The sequence below is a fragment of the Cnephaeus nilssonii genome (genome assembly GCF_951640355.1).
Source record: "Cnephaeus nilssonii genome assembly, chromosome: 14".
Classification (NCBI taxonomy): domain Eukaryota; kingdom Metazoa; phylum Chordata; class Mammalia; order Chiroptera; family Vespertilionidae; genus Cnephaeus; species Cnephaeus nilssonii.
The window spans coordinates 49,828,022-49,852,347 of record NC_137085.1 but is presented as its reverse complement, the minus strand read 5'-3'; the positions used below and the strand labels follow the sequence as shown (position 1 = coordinate 49,852,347).

General features: G+C 39.2%; 1 protein-coding gene across 1 annotated transcript in view; it reads right to left on the bottom strand.

Annotated features, from left to right (window-relative positions):
- The window catches only part of UHRF2 (ubiquitin like with PHD and ring finger domains 2), a 73,452-nt gene that overhangs the window by 33,057 nt on the left and 16,069 nt on the right, over positions 1–24,326 (bottom strand). The window contains exons 3-4 of the mRNA XM_079790595.1: positions 23,336–23,595; positions 10,290–10,508 (exon numbers count right to left, since the gene is read on the bottom strand). Coding sequence (XP_079646721.1) covers positions 10,290–10,508; positions 23,336–23,595 — 479 coding nt within the window. The remainder of the gene's footprint in view (positions 1–10,289; positions 10,509–23,335; positions 23,596–24,326) is intronic.

Genomic DNA, 24,326 nt, shown 5'->3' with positions numbered 1-24,326 from the left:
TCGACAAGGAGACTGACTGCTAGCTATGATGTGTGCACTGACCACCCAGGGGGCAGTGTGGAACATGGCGGGTGCTTGTGCCGCATTGCAACCTCTCACCAGCTACTTGGGGGTGGGGGTGATGGAGATGGAGGTGTGGTGAGAATGTGGAGTGTCCGCTGAGCTTGCTCTCATTCCCCCTGCTATCCTCTCAGGGATGCCAGGGCAACCACTGTGCTTAGGTGCCAAGTGCCCACGAGGAACCTGCCCCGCAGCCGCCAGGACCACAGGGGCTAGTTGGGTTCCCCGTGGGTTCACAGGAGCCGGTCTGCGAGGCTGGCAGGGAGAGAGTGCGCTGTCCGCCCAGCTTCCATGCAGTGCTGCTGGGCGGCCCAGAGGCCCACACTGTGCCATAGCTGGCAACGTCTGGCCCCGCTCACCGCATCTCCGCGTGGAGACTCGGGTGCCATGACTCAGGCAGATGAGGGCGCAGGGGCCCAGGGGTCCAGGGGCCCAGAGGTCAGCTGGGATCTGCCCTTCCATGCCAGAGGCTCTCACTTCAATCGCCGGCCAGGCCCAGGGACTGCACCCATGCACAAATTTTGTGCACCAGTCCTCTAGTAATTCCATAAAGAGAAACTTCAAGAGAATTCAAAATGGTGGTGGAGGAAGTGGAAGCTACACGGATACACTCCCAGGACCAAACTGGAATTACAACTAAAATACAGAAAAACTACCCTGAATAATCAACTGAAGACTAGCTGGAGAGAACCCTGATAACCAAGCATGGAAAACAGAGACCACATAGAGACTTGTAGGAAGTGAGGAGGCACAAGAGGGCTGGCTGGGCTCCCACGTACAGCAGCTTGAGTTCATGAGGGATATTTCAGCTGAGGGAAGTTCCCACTGAGAACTCTGAGGTCTAAATATCAAGCTGTGTTCCCTAGCCCAAAACTGAGAGAGCTGCCCCCAGAATATCTGGCTATGAAAAGCAGCGGGGTTGCTGGCTGCCAGGGAGAGATGGCTGGCAATGCAGGCACCCTCTTAAATTTTGTGTGCAGACACTCACCTGGGGCTCTGATAGAGGAAGGGCAGAGTAGACTGGAGCTGAGTGGGCAGAGGCCAGGGTTGGGGCTCTGGGATTAGACCTTGGAAGGCAAACACCCGTTTCCTGTGCTGAATATTCCCTTGTACTGTGGAATGACATCTTTCTCCTGTAGACCATCCAGGCAGGTTTTGCCTGTGGGGTGGAGCAATTACCCTACCCTACTGAAAAACCTCTCACCCCACCTTGTGGAGTTTCTGAGAACCATTAAGAGAGTGAAAATAACAATCAGCCTGCAAACAGAAGCAACTACCCTTCCCTATTAGAAAACCTCTCACTTTACCAGGGGGTTGATAGCCCGAGGCTAATCAAGACTGAATACAATCAGACTGCAGGCAGAGGTGGGTCTCTGGAGACTTCAAATCTTTGCCTGATCTAAGTCAGGGGCTCTGGCTAGAAAAAGCAGACCTTGGTGCACAACTAGGTCCTTTCCAAAGGCATCCAGCCCCAGCAGAAAGAGACACAAGCTGTGGATTGCTGATAGCTCCAAACAAGGTACTCAGGGCCAGTCAGACACAGTATCTGACATTGTCCTGCAACAGAGATTGGGAGCCATAGCAAATCTACCTAATGGACACAAACCCAAACGGGCAGCCAAAATGGGGAGACAAAAAAACAAGCTCCAAATGAAACAACAAAAGAATACTCCAGAAGAAGAACTCAATGAAATGGAGATAAGAAATTTATCAGACATAGAGTTCAGAGTAATAATGTAAAGGACGCTCAACAGCATGAGAAAAGATATAAAAACTATGAAAATGTCATAGCACTAATAAAAAAACAAAAAACCCCACAGTGGAAGGAATACACAGCAGATCAGGAGAAGCTGAGGATCAGATCAATGAATTGGAAGACAGGGTAGGAAAAAAAAACCCCACTCAATCAGAGAACCAAAAAGAAAAAATCAATTAAAAAACAGGAGGACATCAATCAAAGGACTTGTATGCATGCATATAAGCCTAACCAGTGGTCACAGATACCAGGGGGATAGGGACATACGTAGGGAGGGGTTTGGGATGGGAATGGGGGGATGAGGACAATTATGTGATACCATAATCAATAAAGAAATTAAAAATAAATAAGTAAATAAAAAATAGGAGGACAGCTTAAGGGAGCTGTGTGATAACATGAAAAGTAACAATATTCGAATACAGGTGTACCAGAAGAGGCAGAAAGGGAGGAAGTGGTAGAGAACGTATTTGAAGAAATAATGGAGAAAACTTCCCTAACCTGGTGAAGTTAAAGTCACTCAAGTTAAGGAAGCACAGAGAGTCCCAAGCAAGAAGATCCCAAACAGGCCCATGCCCAGGCACATCATAATTAAAATACCAAAAATTAAAGACAAAGTGAGAATCTTAAAGACAGCAAGAGAAAAGCAATTTGTTGCCTACAAAGAAATTTCCATAAGGGTGTCAGCTGACTTCTCATCAGAAATTCTATAGGCCAGAAGGGAATGGCATGAAGTATTTAAGGTAATGGAAAGCAAGGCTATTATATCCAGCAAGGCTATCATTCAAAATAGATAGTGAAGTAAAGAGCTTACCAGACGCCCCCCCCCCCCCCCAAAAAAAGTTTATCACCACCAAACCAGCACGGCAAGAAATGCTAAAGGGATAGCTATAATAAGAAGACATTGAGCCGAAACCGGTTTGGCTCAGTGGACAGAGCATCGGCCTGCGGACTGAAAGGTCCCAGGTTCGATTCCGGTCAAGGGCATGTACCTTGGTTGCGGGCGCATCCACAGTAGGGGGTGTGCAAGAGGCAGCTGATCAATGTTTCTCTCTCATCGATGTTTCTAACTCTCTATCCCTCTCCCTTCCTCTCCGTAAAAAAAAAAATAAATAAAAAATCAATAAAATATATTTAAAAAACAAAAGACATAGGGTAGCTGAAAGGATATGAAAACATGACCCAAATATATGCTGTCTACAAGACACCCACCTAAGAACAAAAGACACACAAGATGAGAGTGAAGGAATGGAAAAAATTTCCATGCAAATGGAAATGAAAAAGTATGGGGTAGCAATACTCATAATATCTGACAAAATAAACTTCAAAATGAAGGCCATTAAGGGATTAATCCAACAAGAGGATTTAACCATGGTAAATATATATGCACCCAATATAGGAGCACCTAAATATATAAAAAAACTACTGGAGGACTTTGAGAGACTGACAGCAATACAGTCATAGCAGGTGACTTTTACAACCACCTGACTTGATAGATCTTCCAAACATAATTTAACAAGGAAACAGTGACTCTAAAAAACACACTTGATCAGATGGATTAACTGACATTTATAGAACATTTCACCCTAAAGCTGCAGAATATACATTTTCTCAAGTGCACATGGGTCATTCTCAAAGACAGACCACATGTTAGAACACAAAACAAGTCTCTACAAATCCAAGAAGATTAAAATCTTATCAAGCATTTTCTCAGATCACAATGGAATGGAATTAGAAATCAACTACAGTAAAAGCACTCAAAAACATTCAAACACATGGAGGCTAAGCTAAATAGCATGTTATTAAATAATGAATGGGTTAACAATGAGATCAAGAAATAAATAAAAAACTTCCCAGAAACAAATAAAAATGAACACATAACAACCACAAATCTCTGGGACACAGCAAAAGTAGTCCTGAAAGGGAAGTTCAGGGCACTACAGGACTATCTCAAAAAACAAGATAAATTAATCATAAACTAGTTAAACCTACAACTTAAAGAATTAGAAAGAGAACAAGAAAAGCCCAGAGTAAGTAGAAGAAGTAAAAATAAATGACATGGACACTAAAAAAAAAAACCCACAAAAAACAACAACATACAAAAGATAAATGAAACCAAGAGTTGGTTCTTTGAAAAGATAAACATGATTGATGATCCTTTGGCCAGATTCATTAAAAAACAAAGAGAGCCTAGCCAGTTTGGCTCAGTGGATAAAGCGTGGGCCTGTGGACTGAAGGGTCGCAGGTTTGATTCCAGTCAGGGCACATGCCTGGGTTGTGGGCTCGATCCCCCGTTGGGAGCATGCAGGAGGCAGCCGATCAATGATTCTCTCTTATCATTGATGTTTCTATCTCTCTTTCCCTCTCTTCCTCTCTGAAATCAATTAAAATATATTAAAAACAAAGAGGACCCAAATAATTAAAATCAGAAACAAAAATCAGTGAAATAACAACTGACTTCACAGAAATACAAAGGATTGTAAGAAAATACTATGAGCAAATATATGCAAACAAGCTAGAAAATGTGGATGAAATGGACAAATTCCTAGAAAAATACAATCTTCCCAACCTGAATCAGGAAGAATCAGAGAAACCTGAATAGGCAAATAGTAACTGATGAAATAGAAACAGTAATTAAAAAAACCACCAAAATTCTCAGCAATCAAAAGTCCCAGTCCAGATGGTTGCACAGAGGAGCTTCACCAAACATTCAAAGATGAACTAACACCTATACTCAAAATATTCCAAAATACCCAAAGGAAAGGAATAATTCCAACCCCTTCTTATGAGGCCGGCATTATCCTAATTCCAAAACCAGATAAAGATTCTACAAAGAAATAGAATTACAGGCCTACATCCCCAATGAACATAGATGCTAAAACCCTCAACAAAACATTAGCAAAAAAAATCCAGCAATATATTTAAAAGATCATACACCATGACCCAGTGGGATTTATTCCAGGGATGCAAGTTTGGTACAATATTTGCAAATCAATAAACTTGATGCATCACATAAACAAATTGAAAGACAAAAATCAAATGAGCAGATCAATAGATACAGAAAAAGCATTAAACAAAATCCAACACCCAGTTTTGATAAAAACTCCTAGCCAAGTGGCAATAGAGGGATCATATCTCAACATAATAAAGGCCACATATGACAAACCTATATTGAACATCATACTCAATGGGCAAAAACTAAAATAATTTTCCCTAAGAACAGGAAGAAGACAGGGATGCCCACTTTCATCACTCTTATTCAACATAGTACTATAAGTGCTAGCCATAGCAATCAGACAAGAAGAAAACAGAAAAGGCATCCAAATTGGAAAGGAAGAAATAAAACTGTCATTATCTGCAGATTACATGACATTGTACATAGAAAACCCTAAAGACGCCACCAAAGTACTACTAGATTTAGTAAATGATTCAGCAATGTAGCAGGATATAAAATCAACACTCAGAAATCGATGGCATTTATATACACCAATAATGAATTCTCAGAAAGAGAAACTAAACAAACAATCCCATTTACCATTGCAACAAAAAAATTAAGATATCTAGGAATAAACTTAACCAAGGGGGTAAAAGACTTGTACTCGGAAAACTACATGACATTGAAAAAAGAGATAGAGGAAGATATAAACAAGTGGGAGAATATACTGTGTTCATGGATTGGTAGACTCAATATCATTAAAATGTTCCGACTACCCAAAGCAATCTATAGATTCAATATAATCCCCAGTAAATTACTAATGGCATATTTCACAGATCTAGAATAAATACTCCAAAAACTTATATGGAACCAAAAAAGACCTGAATAGCCACAGCAATCTTGAGAAAGAATAACAAATTTGAAGGGATCACAATACCAGATATCAAGTTATACTACAAAGCCCCTGTACTCAAAACAGCCTTGTACTGGCACAAGAACAGACATTCAGATCAATGAAACAGAACAGACTCCAGAAATTGATCCAAGCCATTATGCTCAATTAACATTTGACAAAGAAGGCAAGCTCATACAATGGTGTCAAGAGAGTCTCTTCAATAAATAGCGTTGGGAATATTGGATAGATACATGCAAAAAAAAAAAAAAAGAAAGGAAAAGAAACTAGACCACCAACTTACACCATACACAAGAATAAGCTCAAAATGATAAAAAACTTAAATTTGTCAGGAAGCCATAAAAACCCTAGAAGAAACCATAGGTAGCAAAATCTCAGACATCTCACGCAACAGTATGTATACTGATACATCTCCTAAGGCAAAGGAAACTAAGGAGAAAATAAACAAATGGGACTACATCAAAATAAAAAGCTTCTGCACAGCAAAAGAAACCATCAACAAAATGAAAAGGGAGCCCACTTTATGGGAGAACATATTTGGCAATGATACATCTGATAAAGGGTTAATATCCAAAATATGTAAGGAACTCATAGAACTTAACAAAAGGAAGACAAACAATCCCAATTAAAAAATTGGTAAATGACCTAAATAGACACTTGTCTAAAGTGGACACACAGATGGCTAAGAGATATGAAAAAATGCTCAAAGTCACTGATCATCAGAGAGATGCAAATTAATATGAAAATGAGGTATCAGAATGGCTACCATCAACAAATCAACAAATGACAAGTGCTGGCAAGGATGTGGAGAAAAGAGAATCCTAGTACATTGCTGGTGGGAATGCAAACTGGTGCAGCCATTATGAAAAACAGTATGGAGTTTCCTGAAAAAAATTAAATATGGAACTGCATTTGACCCAGTGATCCCAATTCTAAGAATATATGTCCTAAGAAACACAAAAGAACAATCAGAAAGAATATATACAACACCCCTATGTTCATAGCAGCACCATTTACAATAGCTAAGATCTGGAAACAGCCCAAATGCTCATCAGTAAACAAGTGGATAAAAAAGCTGTGGTACATTTACACCATGGAATACTATGCAGCAGTAAAAAAGGATATCTTACCCTTTGAGACAGCATGGAGGAACATGGAGAGTATTATACTAAGTGAAATAAGCCAGTCAGAGAAAGACACGTACCACATGATCTCACTCATATGTGGAATCTAATGAACAAAATAGGTCCAAATACATAGAAGCATGGAAGACAATGAAGTCTTGTAGAATCTCAGAGGGAAGGCGGAGGTAGATAGATGGATAGGAAGAGATTAACCAAAGAACATATATGCATAATCCATGGACACAGACAACAGGGTTGTGAAGGCCTGGGGTGGGACAGGCCATAAGTGGTCAATGGGAGAAAAAAGGGGACATGTGTAATACTTTCATCAATAAAGTTTAAAATAAATGGAAAAAAGAGAAGCTTGACCTCATGAACTATTTGTTGACTCAGTGATATAGTTCATACATCAAATGTAGATTAAGTGCTTTCTTTAGCAGTTTTTAAAAGAAACTAGGGGCCCAGCGCATGAATTCATGAACCTTAAAAGGAACTGTGGGCCGCGAGGCTGGGGTGGGCACAGGGACGGGTCTCAGCCCATCATCTGTGCCCCCGCCCGGCACCTCCTGCTACGGCCCTGGTCCTCTGTCAGCCGGCAGCCCTGTTCCCGCTACCAACACTCCCATGCACTGACCGCTCAGGCTCTGCTAGCACCCGCTGATGGCGCCAGCCCCAATTGCTCCACACTGTCAGTGGATGCAAGCAACAGCTGCCAGCCCCGATTGCCTCTGAAGGCTTCTCTACTTCCCCCTACCCCTGAGGGGCGATCGGGGCCGGCAACGAGTACAAGCGGCAGCTCCGGCGCTGGCAGCAGGGTAAGCAGCGGGCAGGACCTTGACGTGCAGGAACAAAGAATTTTCAGTAACCACCAGAGCCTCGCCCCGATGACAGTGACCGGTACCCTGCCTTGATTTGGTGCCCCCGCTCATCTGCTCCACCATCCTGCCATGGCCGACGCCTGCCATGTTCCACGCTCTGCCACTGATGCTCACCATGTTCTGTGCACGCTCCTTGGTGGTCAGTGCACATCATAGTGACCGGTTGTTCTGCCGGTCTATTTGCATATTAGCCTTTTATTATATAGGACTAGAGGCCCGGTGCACGAAATTCGTGCATGGAGGGGGGTTGTCCCTCAGCCCAGCCTGTACCCTCTCCAATCTGGGACCCCTCAAGGGATGTCCGACTGCCCGTTTAGGCCCGATCCCAGGACTGCTGGCTCCCAACTGCTTGCCTGCCTGCCTTCCTGATTGCCCCTAACCGCTTCTGCCTGCCAGCCTCATCACCCCCTAACCACTCTGCTGCCAGCCTGTTTGCCCCCAACTTCCCTCCTCTGCCGGCCTGGTCACCCCTAACTGCCCTCTCCTGCAGGGTTGATCACCTCCAACTGCCCTCCCTTGCAGGCCTGGTCCTTCTCAACTGCCCTCCCTTGCAGGCTGGGTGCCTCCCAACTGCCCTCTCCTGCTGGCCATCTTGTGGTGGCCATCTTGTGTCCACATGGGGGCAGGATCTTTGACCACATGGGGGCAGCTATATTGTGTGTTGCAGTGATGATCAATCTGCAAAGTACTCTTTTATTAGATAGGATAGAGGCCTGGTACAGGGGTGGGGGCCAGCTGGTTTGCCCTGAAGGGTGTCCCGGATCAGGGTGGGGTTCCCTTGGGGCGTGGGGCGGCCTGAGCGAGGGGCCTGTGGTGGTTTGCAGGCCGGCCACGCCCCCTGGCAACCCAAGCGGAGGCCCTGGTATCTGGAATTTATTTTCCTTCTACAATTGAAACTTTGTAGCCTGGAGCAAAGCCAAGCCTAGGTCTCCCTCCGAGGCCCACAGCCATTTGTGTTGGGGTAATAATTGAAACTTTGTTGCCTTAAGCGGGTGGGCCCGGCCAGGGTGTGCAGAAAGCTTTGCTTCCCCTGTTGCCGGCGGCAACCCTGGCCTGCTCTCTCAAGCTCCATTCTGCCGCCATTTGTTTGAATTTGTTTACCTTCTATAATTGAAACTTTGTAGCTTGAGTGGAGGCTTACGCCTGCAACGGCTGGCAGAAAGCTTGGCTTCCTCTGTTACCTAGGAAACCTTGCTCTCTGTGGCTGTAGCCATCTTGGTTTGGGTTAATTTGCATACTCGCTCTGATTGGATGGTGGGCGTGGCTTGTGAGCGTGTCGGAGGTATGGTCAATTTGCATATTTGTCTATTATTAGATAGGATAGTTCCTCTAACATCCTATATAAGTGACGAGTTTCTATATTACCAAGATTTCACATATTTAAAGTGCTTCAATACAGTAGAGCTATTTTCCTTATTGTCTCATCTTTGTTCAATGGAATCTTCCAGTCAACCCCAAATTTTTCTGACAAGAACTTTGTGGGCTTCCTTCTTATCTGTAGCTGCGGTCACCAACCTTTCGGACCTCATGGACCACCAGTTGGCAACTGCTGATCCATAGGACATGTTTTCTGTTGTTGTGGTTTTTGTTTTCTTTCTCTTCTTTTTTATAAAATTGAGTTTCTTGAAACATTTTTAAAAATATATTTTATTTATTTTTTACAGAGAAGAAGGGAGAGGGATATAGAGTTAGAAATATTGATCAGCTGCCTCCTGCACACCCCCTATTGGGGATGTGCCCGCAACTAAGGGGTCCCAGGTTCAATTCCGGTCAAGGGCATGTACCTGCAGGCACATCCCCAGTGGAGCATGTGCAGGAGGCAGCTGATCGATGTTTCTCTCTCATTGATGTTTCTAACTCTCTATCCCTCTCCCTTCCTCTCTGCAAAAAAATCAATAAAATATATTAAAAAAAAAAAAAAGAAAGATGGTGACAATATTTTCCTGAAGTGTAAAAAGGTAGCTGTGAAACAATGCACAGTACTGTATCACTTGAGGGGAACATCTAAAAGTATTTCTTCAAGAATTTATGATGAAAATACCTGAGAGTGATTTGGTATTTTGATATTTTACCTTTTGAATTATCTTTGTTAAGCTTGTCAGATTCTGTAAGTTGAAGAAATTACTACATAAAGAAAAATTTCAGATAGTTTTACAAGTCCAGCAGACAACTGATTAGGTAGACAGTCACAGCTATTATATCAACATAGATCCTCATAGCGACCAGGGCTACTGAAATGCTCTTGTATATTATTTGATTTACTCTAAAAAAAAAAAAATCTGTGAGATGTGCAAAGATTTCTCTAATAAAACACTCAGTTATTTCTACGATGCTTTAAAATAATATCTCCAACCATAAAGTAGCTATAAAGATTTAAGGGTCATTCTTAATAAAAAATTCTCAAGAATTTATTTTTAAAAGTATCCTTTCGTAAGTAAATTCCCATCTTTCATAGATGCCCCCCCCCCATTTAAAAAAAAAAAGGAACTTGTGCTTAATATCTAAAAATTACATTTCTAATTTTTAGGTTTTAAGCATAAGCAATACATAAAGGAGGCAGGTCTTAATTGTACAGAAACCACTGTGGAACCAACGGCAGCAATGCTAGAACAGTGAAGAGTCTTACCCCAAGAAAACAGTTGCATGAAGTTCTTTTTTGGTCCTTGAAATGGTCTTCAATTCAGTAATTTCTGCATCAAACCAATGTCCTCTATTACTAGGAATTTCTGCATTGTAATTAACCATTACCACATCACCGATATTCAGTTCATTCCATTTCAAAATGGTTCTAGCGCGTGGTCGAAGATCCTTCAGATTTACTTTTACAATACCACTTTCCGGATATCTGAGAAGAGAGGAAGAGAAGAATCACAGAGCATTGCTTACGATAACTGCCAAAGAAGACTAAAATTATATGCAACCTATAGAAAAACCTAAACATATTATTCTAATGGTTCTTAAAGTAAATGATATTTATCCATGATATTAACTGCCAGAATAAATAATTCTTGCTAAAATCTTAGTGAGACATTTTTTGCTAACTTGGGGGTGGTAAAACAACAACAATAACACAAGTTTTTCTTTCTCCACCTTTTCTTAACCCAAGTTTAAGAATTACTTTAATAGGAGTAGATGCTGACCTCTTCCTGAATTTGGAACCAGTTCCAGTTCTGCCATTTGTTTTAGATATAATAAGAACATGAACCCAGTTAATTTCTGTGGCAGTCGGACATCCCCCAAGGGCTCCTGGACTGCGAGAGGGCGCAGGCCTGGCTGAGGGATCCTCCTCAAGTGCATGAATTTCGTGCACTGGACCTCTAGTTCAAAATATAAGTGGGTTTGAATTTAGAAGCAGCTATAGCAGCTAGGCTTGGTTGCTCTGAATCAACAAGTACTATGCAGGCCTAGGACTCTCACACTATATCTAATTCATTTAGAATAAATTAATACTAAGCCTGGGCAAATTACCCAGTCTCTTCACATTTCAGTTAATTGGGGGGGGGGAAATCTCAGGGTTTGCAAGGGGCCCATTTTACCCTCTCAGTGTCTTAACTGCCTCCACCACAAGCCTTCCAAATAACCATGCAACCTATGCTCAGACAGTAAGTGATGAGGTGTCGGTTTTAACCCTAAAAAGAGAAGATAACCCTAAAAAAGAGAAGATGCTTGATACTGAACCAAAGATAAGCTTCGGAACACATTCATTGTATGTCTAAGTTCCATGAAGAAATCTACACTCCATGACAGACCTAATACTTGTCAAAAAGTCCCTGCTGCCCTCAATCTTCTCTCTTAAATAAAAATATTTTAAATGAATTCACTTCAATTTATATGGCAAGGTTTTGAAACCGTTATCACTCAAAATGTTTTACTTTCAGCCTGTCTGTGTTTAAATTCCAACTTTAGCTTCCTGCTGCTCTATATCCTTGGGCCAGTTACTAAAACACCTCTGTGGCTAAATCTCATATGTAAAATGTACCTAATGGTAATAACTGTACTCATATGGTTGTGAATTTGGTTCCTGCCTTAATATTTTTAAGGCCATATAACAGGGGTCCTCAAACTTTTTAAACAGGGGGCCAGTTCACTGTCCCTCAGACCATTGGAGGGCCGGACTATAGTTTAAAAAAACTATGAACAAATTCCTATGCACACTGCACATATCTTATTTTGAAGTAAAAAACCAAAACAGCAAAAACACCCGCATGTGGCCCATGGGCCGTAGTTTGAGGACGCCTGCCATATAAGGTAGAAAACTCTTTTTAGATCGGATTCTTTTCTCAGCTGTAACATGAAAATTATATTGACATATTATCATGTATTGCTGATGTTTAATAGAGTAAAAAAGCATACTTTAATGGCAAAATCCCCTCCATTTGTCTAAGTTTGCCAAAATTAGACACCAAGAATGGAAATATTTTGAACAAAGTAGAAAACTTGAACAAAGTTTTAAAATTGTATACAAAATATTTATAGAAGATAAGGTAAATCGTTCCATATTTTAAAGAATTTAAGCTACATTTGCCCTGGAAATAAATTACTATTTCAGAACAGAATTATATTATACAGTATACGTATATATACTCTATCCTACCTAATAAAATAGTAATATGCAAATTAACCATCACTCCGCTACACCCACAGCCATGCCCACCAGCCAATCAGAGCGAGTATGCAAATAAACCCAACCAAGATGGCTACAGCCACAGAGAGCAGGAGGGAGGCTTGGGTTTCCCAGGCAATGGATGAAGCCAAGCTTTCCGCCTTCCCTTGCTGGCCTAAGCCTCCACTCAAGGCTACAAAGTTTCAATTATAGAAGGTAAAGAAATCCAAACAGAAATAGCAGCAGCCACAGAGCTGGAAAGAGCAGGAGGCTAGGGTTGCCCCCTGGAAATGTAAGAAGCAAAACTTTCCGCACACCCTGGCCGGTCCAGACCTCCACTTAAGGCTACAAAGTTTCAATTATAGAAGATATACACAAACCCCAACAGAAATGGCTGCTGGCCATGGAGAGAGCAGGAGGCTTGGCTCCGTTCCAAGGTACAAAGTTTCAATTGTAGAAGATAAATAAATCCCAGATACCAGGGCCTCCGCTTGGGTCGCCAGGGGGTGTGGCTGGCCTGCAAACCACCACAGGCCCCTCGCTCAGGCCACCCCATGCCCCAAGGGAAACCCCCACCCTGATCCGGGACACCCTTCAGGGCAAACCAGCTGGCCCCCACCCGTGCACCAGGCCTCTATCCTATCTAATAAAAGAGTAATATGCAGATTGGCCATCACTCCAACACACAATATAGCTGCCCCCATGTGGTCAAAGATCCTGCCCCCATGTGGACACAAGATGGCCACCACAATATGGCCAGCAGGGGAGGGCAGTTGGGAGGCACCAGGCCTGCAAGTGAGGGCAGTTGGAGGCTATCAGCCCTGCAGGGGAGGGCAGTTAGGGGTGACCAGACCAGCAGAGGAGGGAAGTTGGGGGCAAATAGGCTGGCAGGGGAGCAGTTAGACATCAATCAGGCTGGCAGGCAGAAGCGGTTAGGGGCAATCAGGAAGGCAGGCAGGCGAGCAGTTGGGAGCCAGCAGTCCTGGATTGTGAGAGGGATCCCAGATTGGAGAGGGTGCAGGCTGGGCTGAGGGACACCCCCCCCCCCCCCGCCCTCGTGCTCTAGTATGTATATAGTAAGCCTGTAAATAATGTCATAAAAATGAAGTGTATTTTTCTAATTCTAGTAAAAGAGATGTTATGTCAATTGCTATGTAAAAAATAAACATGGAAGGGGAATATAAACTACTCTTAAGTCAACATGCAAGTGCTCAAATATTACTATTATTCTTTTCCTGGGTATCTTTATCTACACATATCTTACTATATAAAGTGATGACTCAAAAGCTCTAGTCTATCCCAAAATTTCCTCTTCAGATTCATATATCCAACTACATTTCTAACACGTCTCAGAAGCACCTGAAATCCAAGTTATCCAAGATAGAATTCCCATATCCCATAATCTGCCAATGCTCAGTCTTCTCTAGAGGAAATCTTTCATACTCCCAGAAACTTAGGAGTTATCCCCAATTTCCCCTAATTTTTCCATTTAGTTACTAGGTCCTTCTTATGCTATACCTTCAACACTTTTTAATGAAGCTATACCCACTTAGTGAAGGCGTGCATTTCTCTAAATCTCTTAAGGCCCAACATAGCTCCATTATTAGGATCACACTTTATAGTCCATATCACACTTTTGCCCAAGATTCTAAAACACAGATCCACTTAAAATATTTTGTGAAGTTTGATAACAGTATGTTCATAGGCTATGGGAAAAAAGGTATTCTCATACATTACTGATGGATGGGAATACAAAGTGGTACTGTCCCACTGTAGAGGGGAATTTGGGCAAAGCCAGAAAAACTGTCTATATATTTACCTCTTAACCCAGGAATTCCACTTCTAGAAATCCATCCCAAATATAAACAGAAATCCTTATGAGAAGAAACATATACAAGGCTATTTATAGCTGCATTGTCTATAATGGAACTAGAAACACTCTAGTGTCCATAATAGAAAAACCACTTAAAATAACAGGCACAATTATATAATGGAGTATTATGCTCTTATAAAAAAAGAATGTAATATCTGCTATGGAATGATATATATGGAGAGCTATATTAACTCAAAAAAAGCAAGATGCAAACAGTGTTTATAGTGTGCTACTTTCTCCCTAATGAATGTGAGGGGAAATACAAATAAATGTGAATATATACATAAATAATTATAGGAGGAACCAGGAGGGACAGTTTCTCCTAATGTATTTATTTTGTTTTACAGATTTACTTATAGAACCATGTAATGTTTCACATAATTATAAAACAATCAACAAAATGTGAGAAATCCCTAAAAATCAAAAGTAAAATGAAACAAGCCCAGTGTCCATCAATAGTACATGAGTGGATAAAAAAAGCTGTGGTACATTTACACAATGGAATACTACTCAGACATAAAAGAGAAGAAAATATTACCCATTGTGACAGCATGGATGGGCCTGGAGCACATTATGCTAAATGAAATAAGCCAGACAGAGAAAGACAAGTACCATACCACTTCATTCATGTGGAATCTAATGAACAAACAAACAAACAAAATGGAAATAGACTTGTAGATAGAGAACAGACTGACAACTGTACTGGGGAGGTGGGTTGTGGGATGGGGTGAAAATGGTGAAGGGATTAAGATGTTTCTCTCTGGAAATGATCTTTCTCTCCCCTTCTCCCCCCCGCCCCCTCAAGTCAATAAAAACATTTTCTAAATAAACTATTATGTCAGGTTCAACATGAAGGAGCTCTCATAACCTAGAGATGGGACAATTTGGGCACACACACACACAACTGAGTTAGATTAATACAAGTGTTAAAATCCATTAGTTCATGATACTAAGAAGTAAAAATCTCACTGGCCAACCTCTGGGAAGTGCTAGGAAACTTACTCATTCTGAACACTGAAAAAGTTCAAGAATCATTCATTTATCCTACTTTTCCTGTATGAACCAACTGGTTGAGGTAAGTTCTTTATGAAAAAATAACAGCTAATAAATGAAGGAAAGATAGAAGGAGGTATCACCATTTCTGCAACACTTATGGAAACAATGGATCTAGGTAAAGATTTATGACTGCTAAAACCATTAAAAGTTGGTAGCAAATTTCACAATGGATGATGGATCAATCAGGCTGACACCACCTAAAATTTTACCACAAAAGAGAAGAAATGCAGGTATTATGTGCCTCCCAATGACATACAATAAGTAAACACCATCTCTCAACTAACCTTATCAAATAATGTAATTTAAAACCAAACAAACCTCTAGAATTAAGTATTAGCTTTCGGAAAACTAACATTAATAGAGAAAAATGTTAAACACCATTACAAAAATATAATCAGCAAAGTCCAGGCAATGGGAAAACTGAATAAAAGGGGGGTTAATATATAGGATGAGACTTAACCACTCAACTAAATGAAATGGGCAGAACTTGTTTTGATCTTTATTTTAACAATGTAAGTATATTTTTAAAAAATACAATTAAGGAAGTCTGAACATTGACTGGTTATTTTATATTAAGAATTCATAAATTTCTTGTAAGATTTGTTTTTAATGTGTTAGGGTCCCCAAGTCTATCATCAGGCTCAGTGATTTGCTAGGGGAATTCACAGGACTCATTCTCACAAGATAGCATATAGTCTGTTCTCAGGTCTATGATTTACTACAGAGATAGGATAAAAAGCAAAATCAGAAAAGAAAAAAGGCATATGGGGTGTTGTCCAGAGGAAACCAGGCACAAACTCAAAGACTTCTCTCCCAGTGGAGTCACACTAACATGCTTAATGCGTCCAGCAACAAGTTATAACAACCCAGGCGAAATATGCTCTACCAGGGATGTACAGTAAAGATTTCCCACCCTAGCTGGTTTGGCTCAGTGGATAGAGCATTGGCCTGTGGATTGAAGGGTCCCAGGTTCGATTCTGGTCAAGGGCACATGCTCGGGTTGCGGGCTCGGTCCCTAGTAGGGGGGTACAGGAGGCAGCCGATCAGTGATTCTCTCTCATCATTGATGTTTCTCTCTCTCTCTTCCTCTCTGAATTCAGTTTTAAAATGTTTTTTAAAAAAGAATTTCCAGTATTTTTAAGGGGCTAGTCATGTAGGCCCAGCACATACCAAAATTCCAGACTCCCAGAAGCAGATGTTCGGCATAAACCATATTGTTCACACAAACAGTTTAAGCACGGTGAACCATTTTTATCAGGGATTTTTCAGAAAATCCTCCTAAAAGTCAAGTTCCCAGACACCAGCCAAAGGTCAACCTCACACAGGCCTTTTAAAAAAAATAGCAGTCTCAGGTCTAATCTTAGCTCTTTTCTACACACTTTAAAAAGAATGCTTTTAGCTATTTGTCAGTTGAATGCTCTAAGATGTCAAAATAAAGATGAACCTATGAAAATTAGCAAGAACAGGACTCGGTAGCAAAAGCCCTTATCATGATGGTCTGTCACTTTGAAAGGAAAGAAAGAGGTTGGGCTTTGAAAAGCATGAATACCTGACAAACTCTTGGCTGGTGTAATGATGAACTTTGGTCCAGAGACTGACCAAGCAGTTCCACACTGGGTAGAAACTGCCATGCCCTAGAACTGCTGCCATGTTTAGTTACTGGATGGAGGATGTCCGAAGAGTGTGGCCTTGATCAAACACTGTGGCTAAAAGTTGTGAGCTGATTGCATTTATTTCTTGCAGCTGGTCAGCAAGTTGTTTCTACAAGGGAGTTTTGAGCAGTGCACCCACCATAGATATTAAAGCCATACATAAGGCCATGTCTGGTTGAAATGATGTAAGGTTTAGGACTTGCTTAAAAATAATCCAGTGGTGGTTGGAAATACTAGGATATAGATGGCCAGGAGTTCACAATGGTTGAAACTGAGTGATGGGTTCATTACACTGTTCTCTCAACCTCTACATAAGTTTAAAGAATTCTACAATAAAAACAAAATGCTTTGGGGCTCAAGTTAAAATCCAAACAAAAGACACTTTCTACTTTTTGCAGTTTCCCCCTATACGTATATAACATTCCAAGAGTTAACACTCAAGGCTTAGAATAAGCCCATACACTCGATTCCTGTTCTCCAGATGCAACCATTTTCAATTCTTAAGCTATTTCTTTTATTTACCTCTATATTTTTAAGTAACACACTTGTACTTTGTTTTTGACTTTCAACTGTTATTCTACCCATCCCTCATGTACAGTTCATTTGCCTCCATCTTCCTCTTTCTCATAGTTACTAACACAAGAACCTGCTCTAAGTGTTCACATATGCTAACAATTCTTAGGATAGAGGTAGGTGCTCTTCTATCCCTATTTTACACAAGAGGCACAGAAGTGAAATAAGTTGTTTAGGCAGAAGAGACATGATTCAAAATCCTTATCATTTGGCTCTAGACACATGCTCCTACATTGACAAACTTTCTTACTCTTAACAGTACACAAACTAAGTTGGTTATAAAAATCAATATTTTTAATAAAAGTTTTTACATGCAGACTAAATATCACTCACAACTAAATAATGAAATGTGCTTTACATGTCCTTTCTTCCACAGCTTTGTTTTCTGTTGATGCTTAACTGTTCTTTTTAGTTCCAACTTGCTTAGTTTTCTGTGTACCAATCGTTAATTTTTTTCCATTCTGCCAGTTGTAAAACTCCTACACATTCAGATATTTCTGATACTATACTAATCTTTTGGGCTTCAAAATATTTTAAAGACCTCTGTCCTATCAACTTTGGAAGCTTGCTGTAGGACTAGACCTATTCCACAGATGTCATAGTAGGACCTCCTTTCAACATTTCCTGTATTGAATCCTACTTCCTGAGTACATCTTCCTTTTGTTTTTCCTCCTCAACTTGAATGGGGTGAAGAGTGGTTAAAATGATCTTTCATATAAATTAACCAATCCTCTTGTTCTCAGCTTTATTTTGTATGCCTACCTCCAAGGTACCTGTTGAATCCAAGGCCTGAGCCTCCCACAGATTCTTCAATGCCAATTTACTTGCTTGTTGTTGGCTTCACATCCTTAGTTTTCAGCTTTCTCTTGACCTGCTAAGTTAGGTATCATTTATCCATTAGCTTACCTTCCAAATGTTGCTATTTTCTGTGTCTTTTATTTCTATCCTATTTGTTGTCCTTGGGGATTTACTCATTTATTTTATTATCTTCTTGGACGGTTTAAGGAGTGGAGACAAACACGCATCTTAATCTGTCAAGTTTACTGTTTATTAGTAACTGGAAGTTTTTATTCATCTTGAGTTTCATTTACTACTCACCATATATCTCCTACACTCCAGTCATACTAATCACCCTTAGGTAACCCCATTATTTCCTACTTCTCTATCTTTGGTATCATATTCTTCAGGAATACAGAAGTATCTCTTCTACCGGTATTCTGAGCTCTGGGTACTCTAAATGCTGGATGTGCATATTTCTATCACAGTATTTATACTGTAAAACAGCAAGTTTTCATTAAAGAGCAGGTGTGCTCAAACTTTAGCATTTGCAGGATACCAAGGCCTACAAATATTTGGAAACACACAATTCTTAAACAGAAAAGTCTGCTTTTATATAACTAAAGCTCTTAATGGAATATAATAAACTATGACTACCGTATTTCAAAAAGATCTCCTTGATTATGCTGTGTCTCCTATTCATCCCTGAGAAGCCTTGACCTAGACAGTTCCACATCTATGGGAACACAGAATTCTATGCAGAGCTAGTAACAAAAAGACTTTTTAAATATTTTGTTTTGGTATTCTTAAAAATGAAAAACCTGTAATTAGCTCAACTGCTTCTTACAGTAGTAATCAAGTCTTTTTTCCATTTTAAGTAGTATAGGCAGTTCCCAACACAGCATTGCCATCACCCCCATGAGTTCTAACATATGGTTGAAGATAACCAGTACAAACTAGTTCATGCAGCTGATTTCTTCCAGCATTTGCACTGAGAATAACTGTACAAGAGACTGTATGAAACATTTTGGGAAGTGTTGAAAGCTTGAACAACTTCTAAAACAGTGCTCAAGATATCCCAAAGGCCTGAAACACAGAGAGGTAGGAATGTATCAAGGCCAACTTTACCTACACTGAGCTGAGGGCCAACCCTATACCTATAGAAGAATGAAAATAGGGTTCTTCAACCTATAAAAGAATGAAAATAGGGCTCTTCATTCTCTTGTACTACATGACCTCTTGTTCTCAGAATCTGAAGTCAAGGCATTGTTCTAATATAGGTATAAAATAAATTGATAAAATAATCATTAAGTGAAGTCTGGGGAATTAGGTTTTAGGGCAACTGATTACACACTATTTAAAAAATAGGGTTATTATAAAATGGTTAAAACTAAATTTCTGTAGGTGACTTTAAGGCAACAAATAATTTTAGAAAACTCAAACTGTACTAAGCAAAGTAGTATAACTGAAATTTCCTCTTAAAACATGGTTTCCTGATGTTAATGTGCTATAATAAGGACACCATTCATCTGGAGGCATGTTCTAGTTCAGCAAATCTTTAATGTCATACCACATGCAAAAGAAAGCATTTCTTATTCTAATAGATAACATTACTAAGTTTCATGCCTTTAATGTAAAACTTACAATTAAGAGTAACTTACTTAAAACTGCTTAGAGTAGCACTTTATATATTACATAAAAATAAATCTCATTTGTAGAACACTAACAATGTTGGATAATTATATTAATAATAATGGAAAAAACATAATTAGGTTAAAAGATACCCATGCCAAAGATAAATCCATATTATTTAAAAATACTTACCAAAATATCCTGGCTTTATTAATAAATAAATGAAAATCAAAGAAAGAAATAAACGAAAACTATTATTACTGGGTACTTTTCAAGGTTATTGGGAAATAATGAACCTAAGTCACATATTTACAGATGAGAAAATTAAAGCTGAAAGAGTTCAACCTAAACAAAAAAATTACCAAATAAACCAAAGACCTAGAATTCAAACCAAATTCAAATTCCTGAACTATATAGAGCCTGTAAGAGAACCACTGCTCTGTGTATTTAACAGGCCCCTAAGGTACCTGTTTGAAAAGCAGGTTCCAGGAACCTACCTCAGACCCACCCCAATGCAGGGAGTGGGGATGTTTGGTGTCCCTCAGCAATCTGCATTTTAAATAACTTACCTGGGTGAATTTGCAGTGTTGATGACCATCTTTTTGAGAAAGACCAATGTAAAGGGATAATGTATATATTTGAAAAGGTAAAAATCAACTTGTATCTGTAAAGTCATTTTTCTAAGCACTATGTGATTATAACACAACAGAAGAGCAATGGGTAAGGTCACAGACCTGTCTAACTTCTTCCGTCCTCCTTTTGATTATCATCCTTTCAGAATTCTGCAAGTCATAGAAAGTTAGAGGAATATTCTCAGTTTTGGGTAAATAATGTTAGTAGCAACCAAGAAGCAATGGGGCAGACTGGTCACTGCACCAGGGTTCTGGAACTAAACCTTTCCTTCTAGGTCCTCATACTGAAGATCAACAGGACACTTTGGCTTGGTCTTAATTTTCCCCCCACCAAAACCTAGAAATCATTTTGACATTGCTCACATTTTTTTTTGGGACTCTTGTTCTGATGTTTAAAGATGTCAGCTCTGCTTAGCTACAGACAATAATTATTCATAGTGAAGATATGATAAATAAAAACTTTTATAAGCATTTTTCTTCTTTAAATATATACTTCCTTGTCAGACTATTAGATGTTTTCTAGTTTACTTCCCTTTACAGAAATGAGCTAAAATTTATACATAAAGATCTCTAAATTCAATAAAGCAATTAAAGAAAGCAAATCACTAACAAGAATTGTATTCTCAAATTCGCCTTTTTTAACTGGACTGTAAGACCAAATAAAGGCACATGCTGAAACCTTAAAAGCAAGAAAGTATCAGAGAAGATTTTGAGATCTTGTTCAACAATATGTCAAATTCAGAAAGCTTATCCTAGAATGACTACTATATTTAAGAGCCTAATTTAACAGGAAAACCAGGACTAAGCTCAGAACAAATATGCATCTATTATGGAGTATTTTCCCCCAACCGAGAATAGACCAACACACCATAATAAATCCCTCATAAACATATTATGGACATTGCTTTCTATGCAAAGTTAGTACAGATAAAGACATTGAGAAATGGTCCCTCATTTAAAGTCATATACACATCATTTAGCTTGAATGAAATATAATTTCCTTTAGAAATAGACTTAATTCTATGGAAAAATCAACAAGACAACAAGACATGTACTAAAATAAGGATGAACACTCATATTTGTCAGGTGTTACATATCATCTTCAGCCTTTAATAAAACATATTTACTATATTTAAACTGTCACTATCAATCCCTTTCCCCCATATTGCTCTTTAGTAGCAAATGCTTGATAAAACTGGGCTGAACATTCATTCCAAGACAAATTTCTTTCATTAAAAAAAAAAAAAGCCAAATAAACACTAAGGTACTGTGATTTAAGCTAGTATTATACCAAACTCAGGCCTACACCTTGGAATGTCTTACTCCATAGTTAAGAACCCCTGAAACTGTAAAAATTTGATAACCCTTGGTTCATGTAACGTTTAAAGCTTCTTACTCTATTTGTATGTTGTGCCATTCTGTACAATACTTTTAGCCAAATAATAATTTATTGACCAGAATAAGGTCCCAGATAGTTGTTTTCCTAGTTATGTCTTCTATGCTTCAAGAACTAAAACTCAAAGCAAATCAAAAACTCTATTTGTTGACAGCAGATATACAGATAGCTAAAGGCCCCACCACTATATTCTTGCCTCTTTCCTATGGCATTCAGGAATCCAGGGACTGAGTACTAAGAACACAAATTATTCCAGCCTGGATTTACCAATATTGTCAGTCTTGGCCAATCTCAGATCTTAATATTATTCTGGTTGTTGGTTCTATTACCGCCTACTATGATATAAAGCAGGATGATAGCTCATTTGAAATAAGCTATGTTTTCAAGTTAGCCACAACCATGTCAGAAGTATTAGGAAAGTAAAGATTAAAGGGATCCGTTTTAACCCCTTCTCACCCATCCTGAAAATCTGTGTTAACACCTAAGTCTTTTAAAACATTTTGTGGTAGGAAAAATCACAACCACTTTAGGATCTTGAACACTTACACTCGATAAGGATTTGGTAGCATAATATTAGGCATACATGTTAAGGATCACTTGAATGAGAATGTAAGTTCATTTAGTGTGTTGAATAAATATTAAATCCTTCACAACACTAACTTTTATAGGATTTTGAAAATAAGTAACAAAAATAATTCAGTGTTAGAAAAGTTAAGTTCTTAACACTGTCTTCATATAAACATTTAAAAACATTTTGTTGGGGAGTTACTGCTGGGTATGGGGATTGGGGAGGTGGAAACGGTAAATACGTTCCAAAATTAGTTTGTGGCAATGCACAATCCTGTACACTTAAAACCAACAAATTGCATTCTTTAAATGGATAAATTGTATGTGAATTATCTCAATAGTAAGCCATTTAAAAAAAAAAAAAATCTAAGCCCTAGCTGGTTTGGCTCAGTGGATAGAGCGTTGGCCTGTGGATTGAAGGGCCCTGGGTTCAATTCCAGTCAAGGGCATATGTCCGGGTTGCAGGTTCGATCCCCAGTGGGGCATGCAGGAGACAGCGATCAATGATTCTCTCTCATCATTGATGTTTCTATCTCTCTCCCCCTCTCCTTTCCTCTCTGAAATCAATAAAAATATATTATTTCAACCTCATTCTAACAGCTATTACATTGTTATTATATACTATCTAAAATATTATTAAAATATTTATCAAAAAAACCTTATAGAGAAAGAAACATACTAAATTAAGCCAGGTATTAGGCTACCAAAAACAATAAACCACTTGGGAGCCAGAGATCACTGAGCGTTAAGGAGCCCTTATTTATAAACATTAAACAAACAAACAGTAATAGACTAACAGACCCCTAAATGACTTCTTCAAAAAGACTATTATTTGAAAACAATCTTAAAATGGAAGGCTTTGCTTCTATAAACAAAACATTAATGAAGTCCTCAATAGCATGAGCACTTACTCATCATACTCGATATGATAAATAACATCTTCATCAGCAGCAACAGAGTCTGAATTAGACGTAGAGGGTACATTGTCCAATTTATTTGTGCTCTCTTTGGAATTATGATTTACATTTCCATTAGTCCTTTTACAAGAACTGCCATTCTTCAGGGGAGTTTTGCCACGTGAATGTTCATCAGAAGCTCTAGTTACACTATGTATACGTGCTTCAAACCAGGAACCAAAGGTGACATCTCTGACATCCACCAATTCATTTACCTAAAAAAAAGTATAAAGTTAATTAATGAAGTGTAATTTCATCTACTGCTTTAAAAACCTTAATATAACTCAGGTTATTTTTAGTTACCATGGTTAAGAATATTTGTAGCTACTTCATGCTTAATTTCAAAGATTAGATCAAAACTATTCTTTTTATATTATACTGTAAAAATCCATTATTTACTAGTATAAAAATTAACTTCTAAAAAAATTTTATTGTTGATTGAAAGTATTACATATGTCCCCTTTTTCCTCCCATTGACCCCTTATTGCCTGCCCAAACCCCTGCCACAGGCCTTCACTCCCCCTATTATCTATGTCTATGGGTTATGCTTATATGCATACAAGTTCTTTGGTTGATCTCTTCCCACCTACCCACCCACCCCTGACTTCCCTCTGAGATTTTAGTCTGTTCCATACTTCTATGTCTCTGGATCTATTTTGTTCAACAGTTTATTTTGTTCAAATCCGTTATTTACCAGTATAAAAATTAACTTTCCTCCAAATTTCCTTCAATGAAATGCGTGATGAAATGGGTGTTTTCTTTAACTACTCTGATGTCTACATTTGACTTTTAAAAATATGAAAGTACTCAAGGGTGTTCTGGAAAGTCATTCAATAAGAATGTCACTGGCTGCTGATCCTCACAGCCAACTGGCTTGGAGACCAACTCCCCCCCAGTGATACCAACAACAAGCAAGGCTTAACTACAACAAGACTGCACATACAGC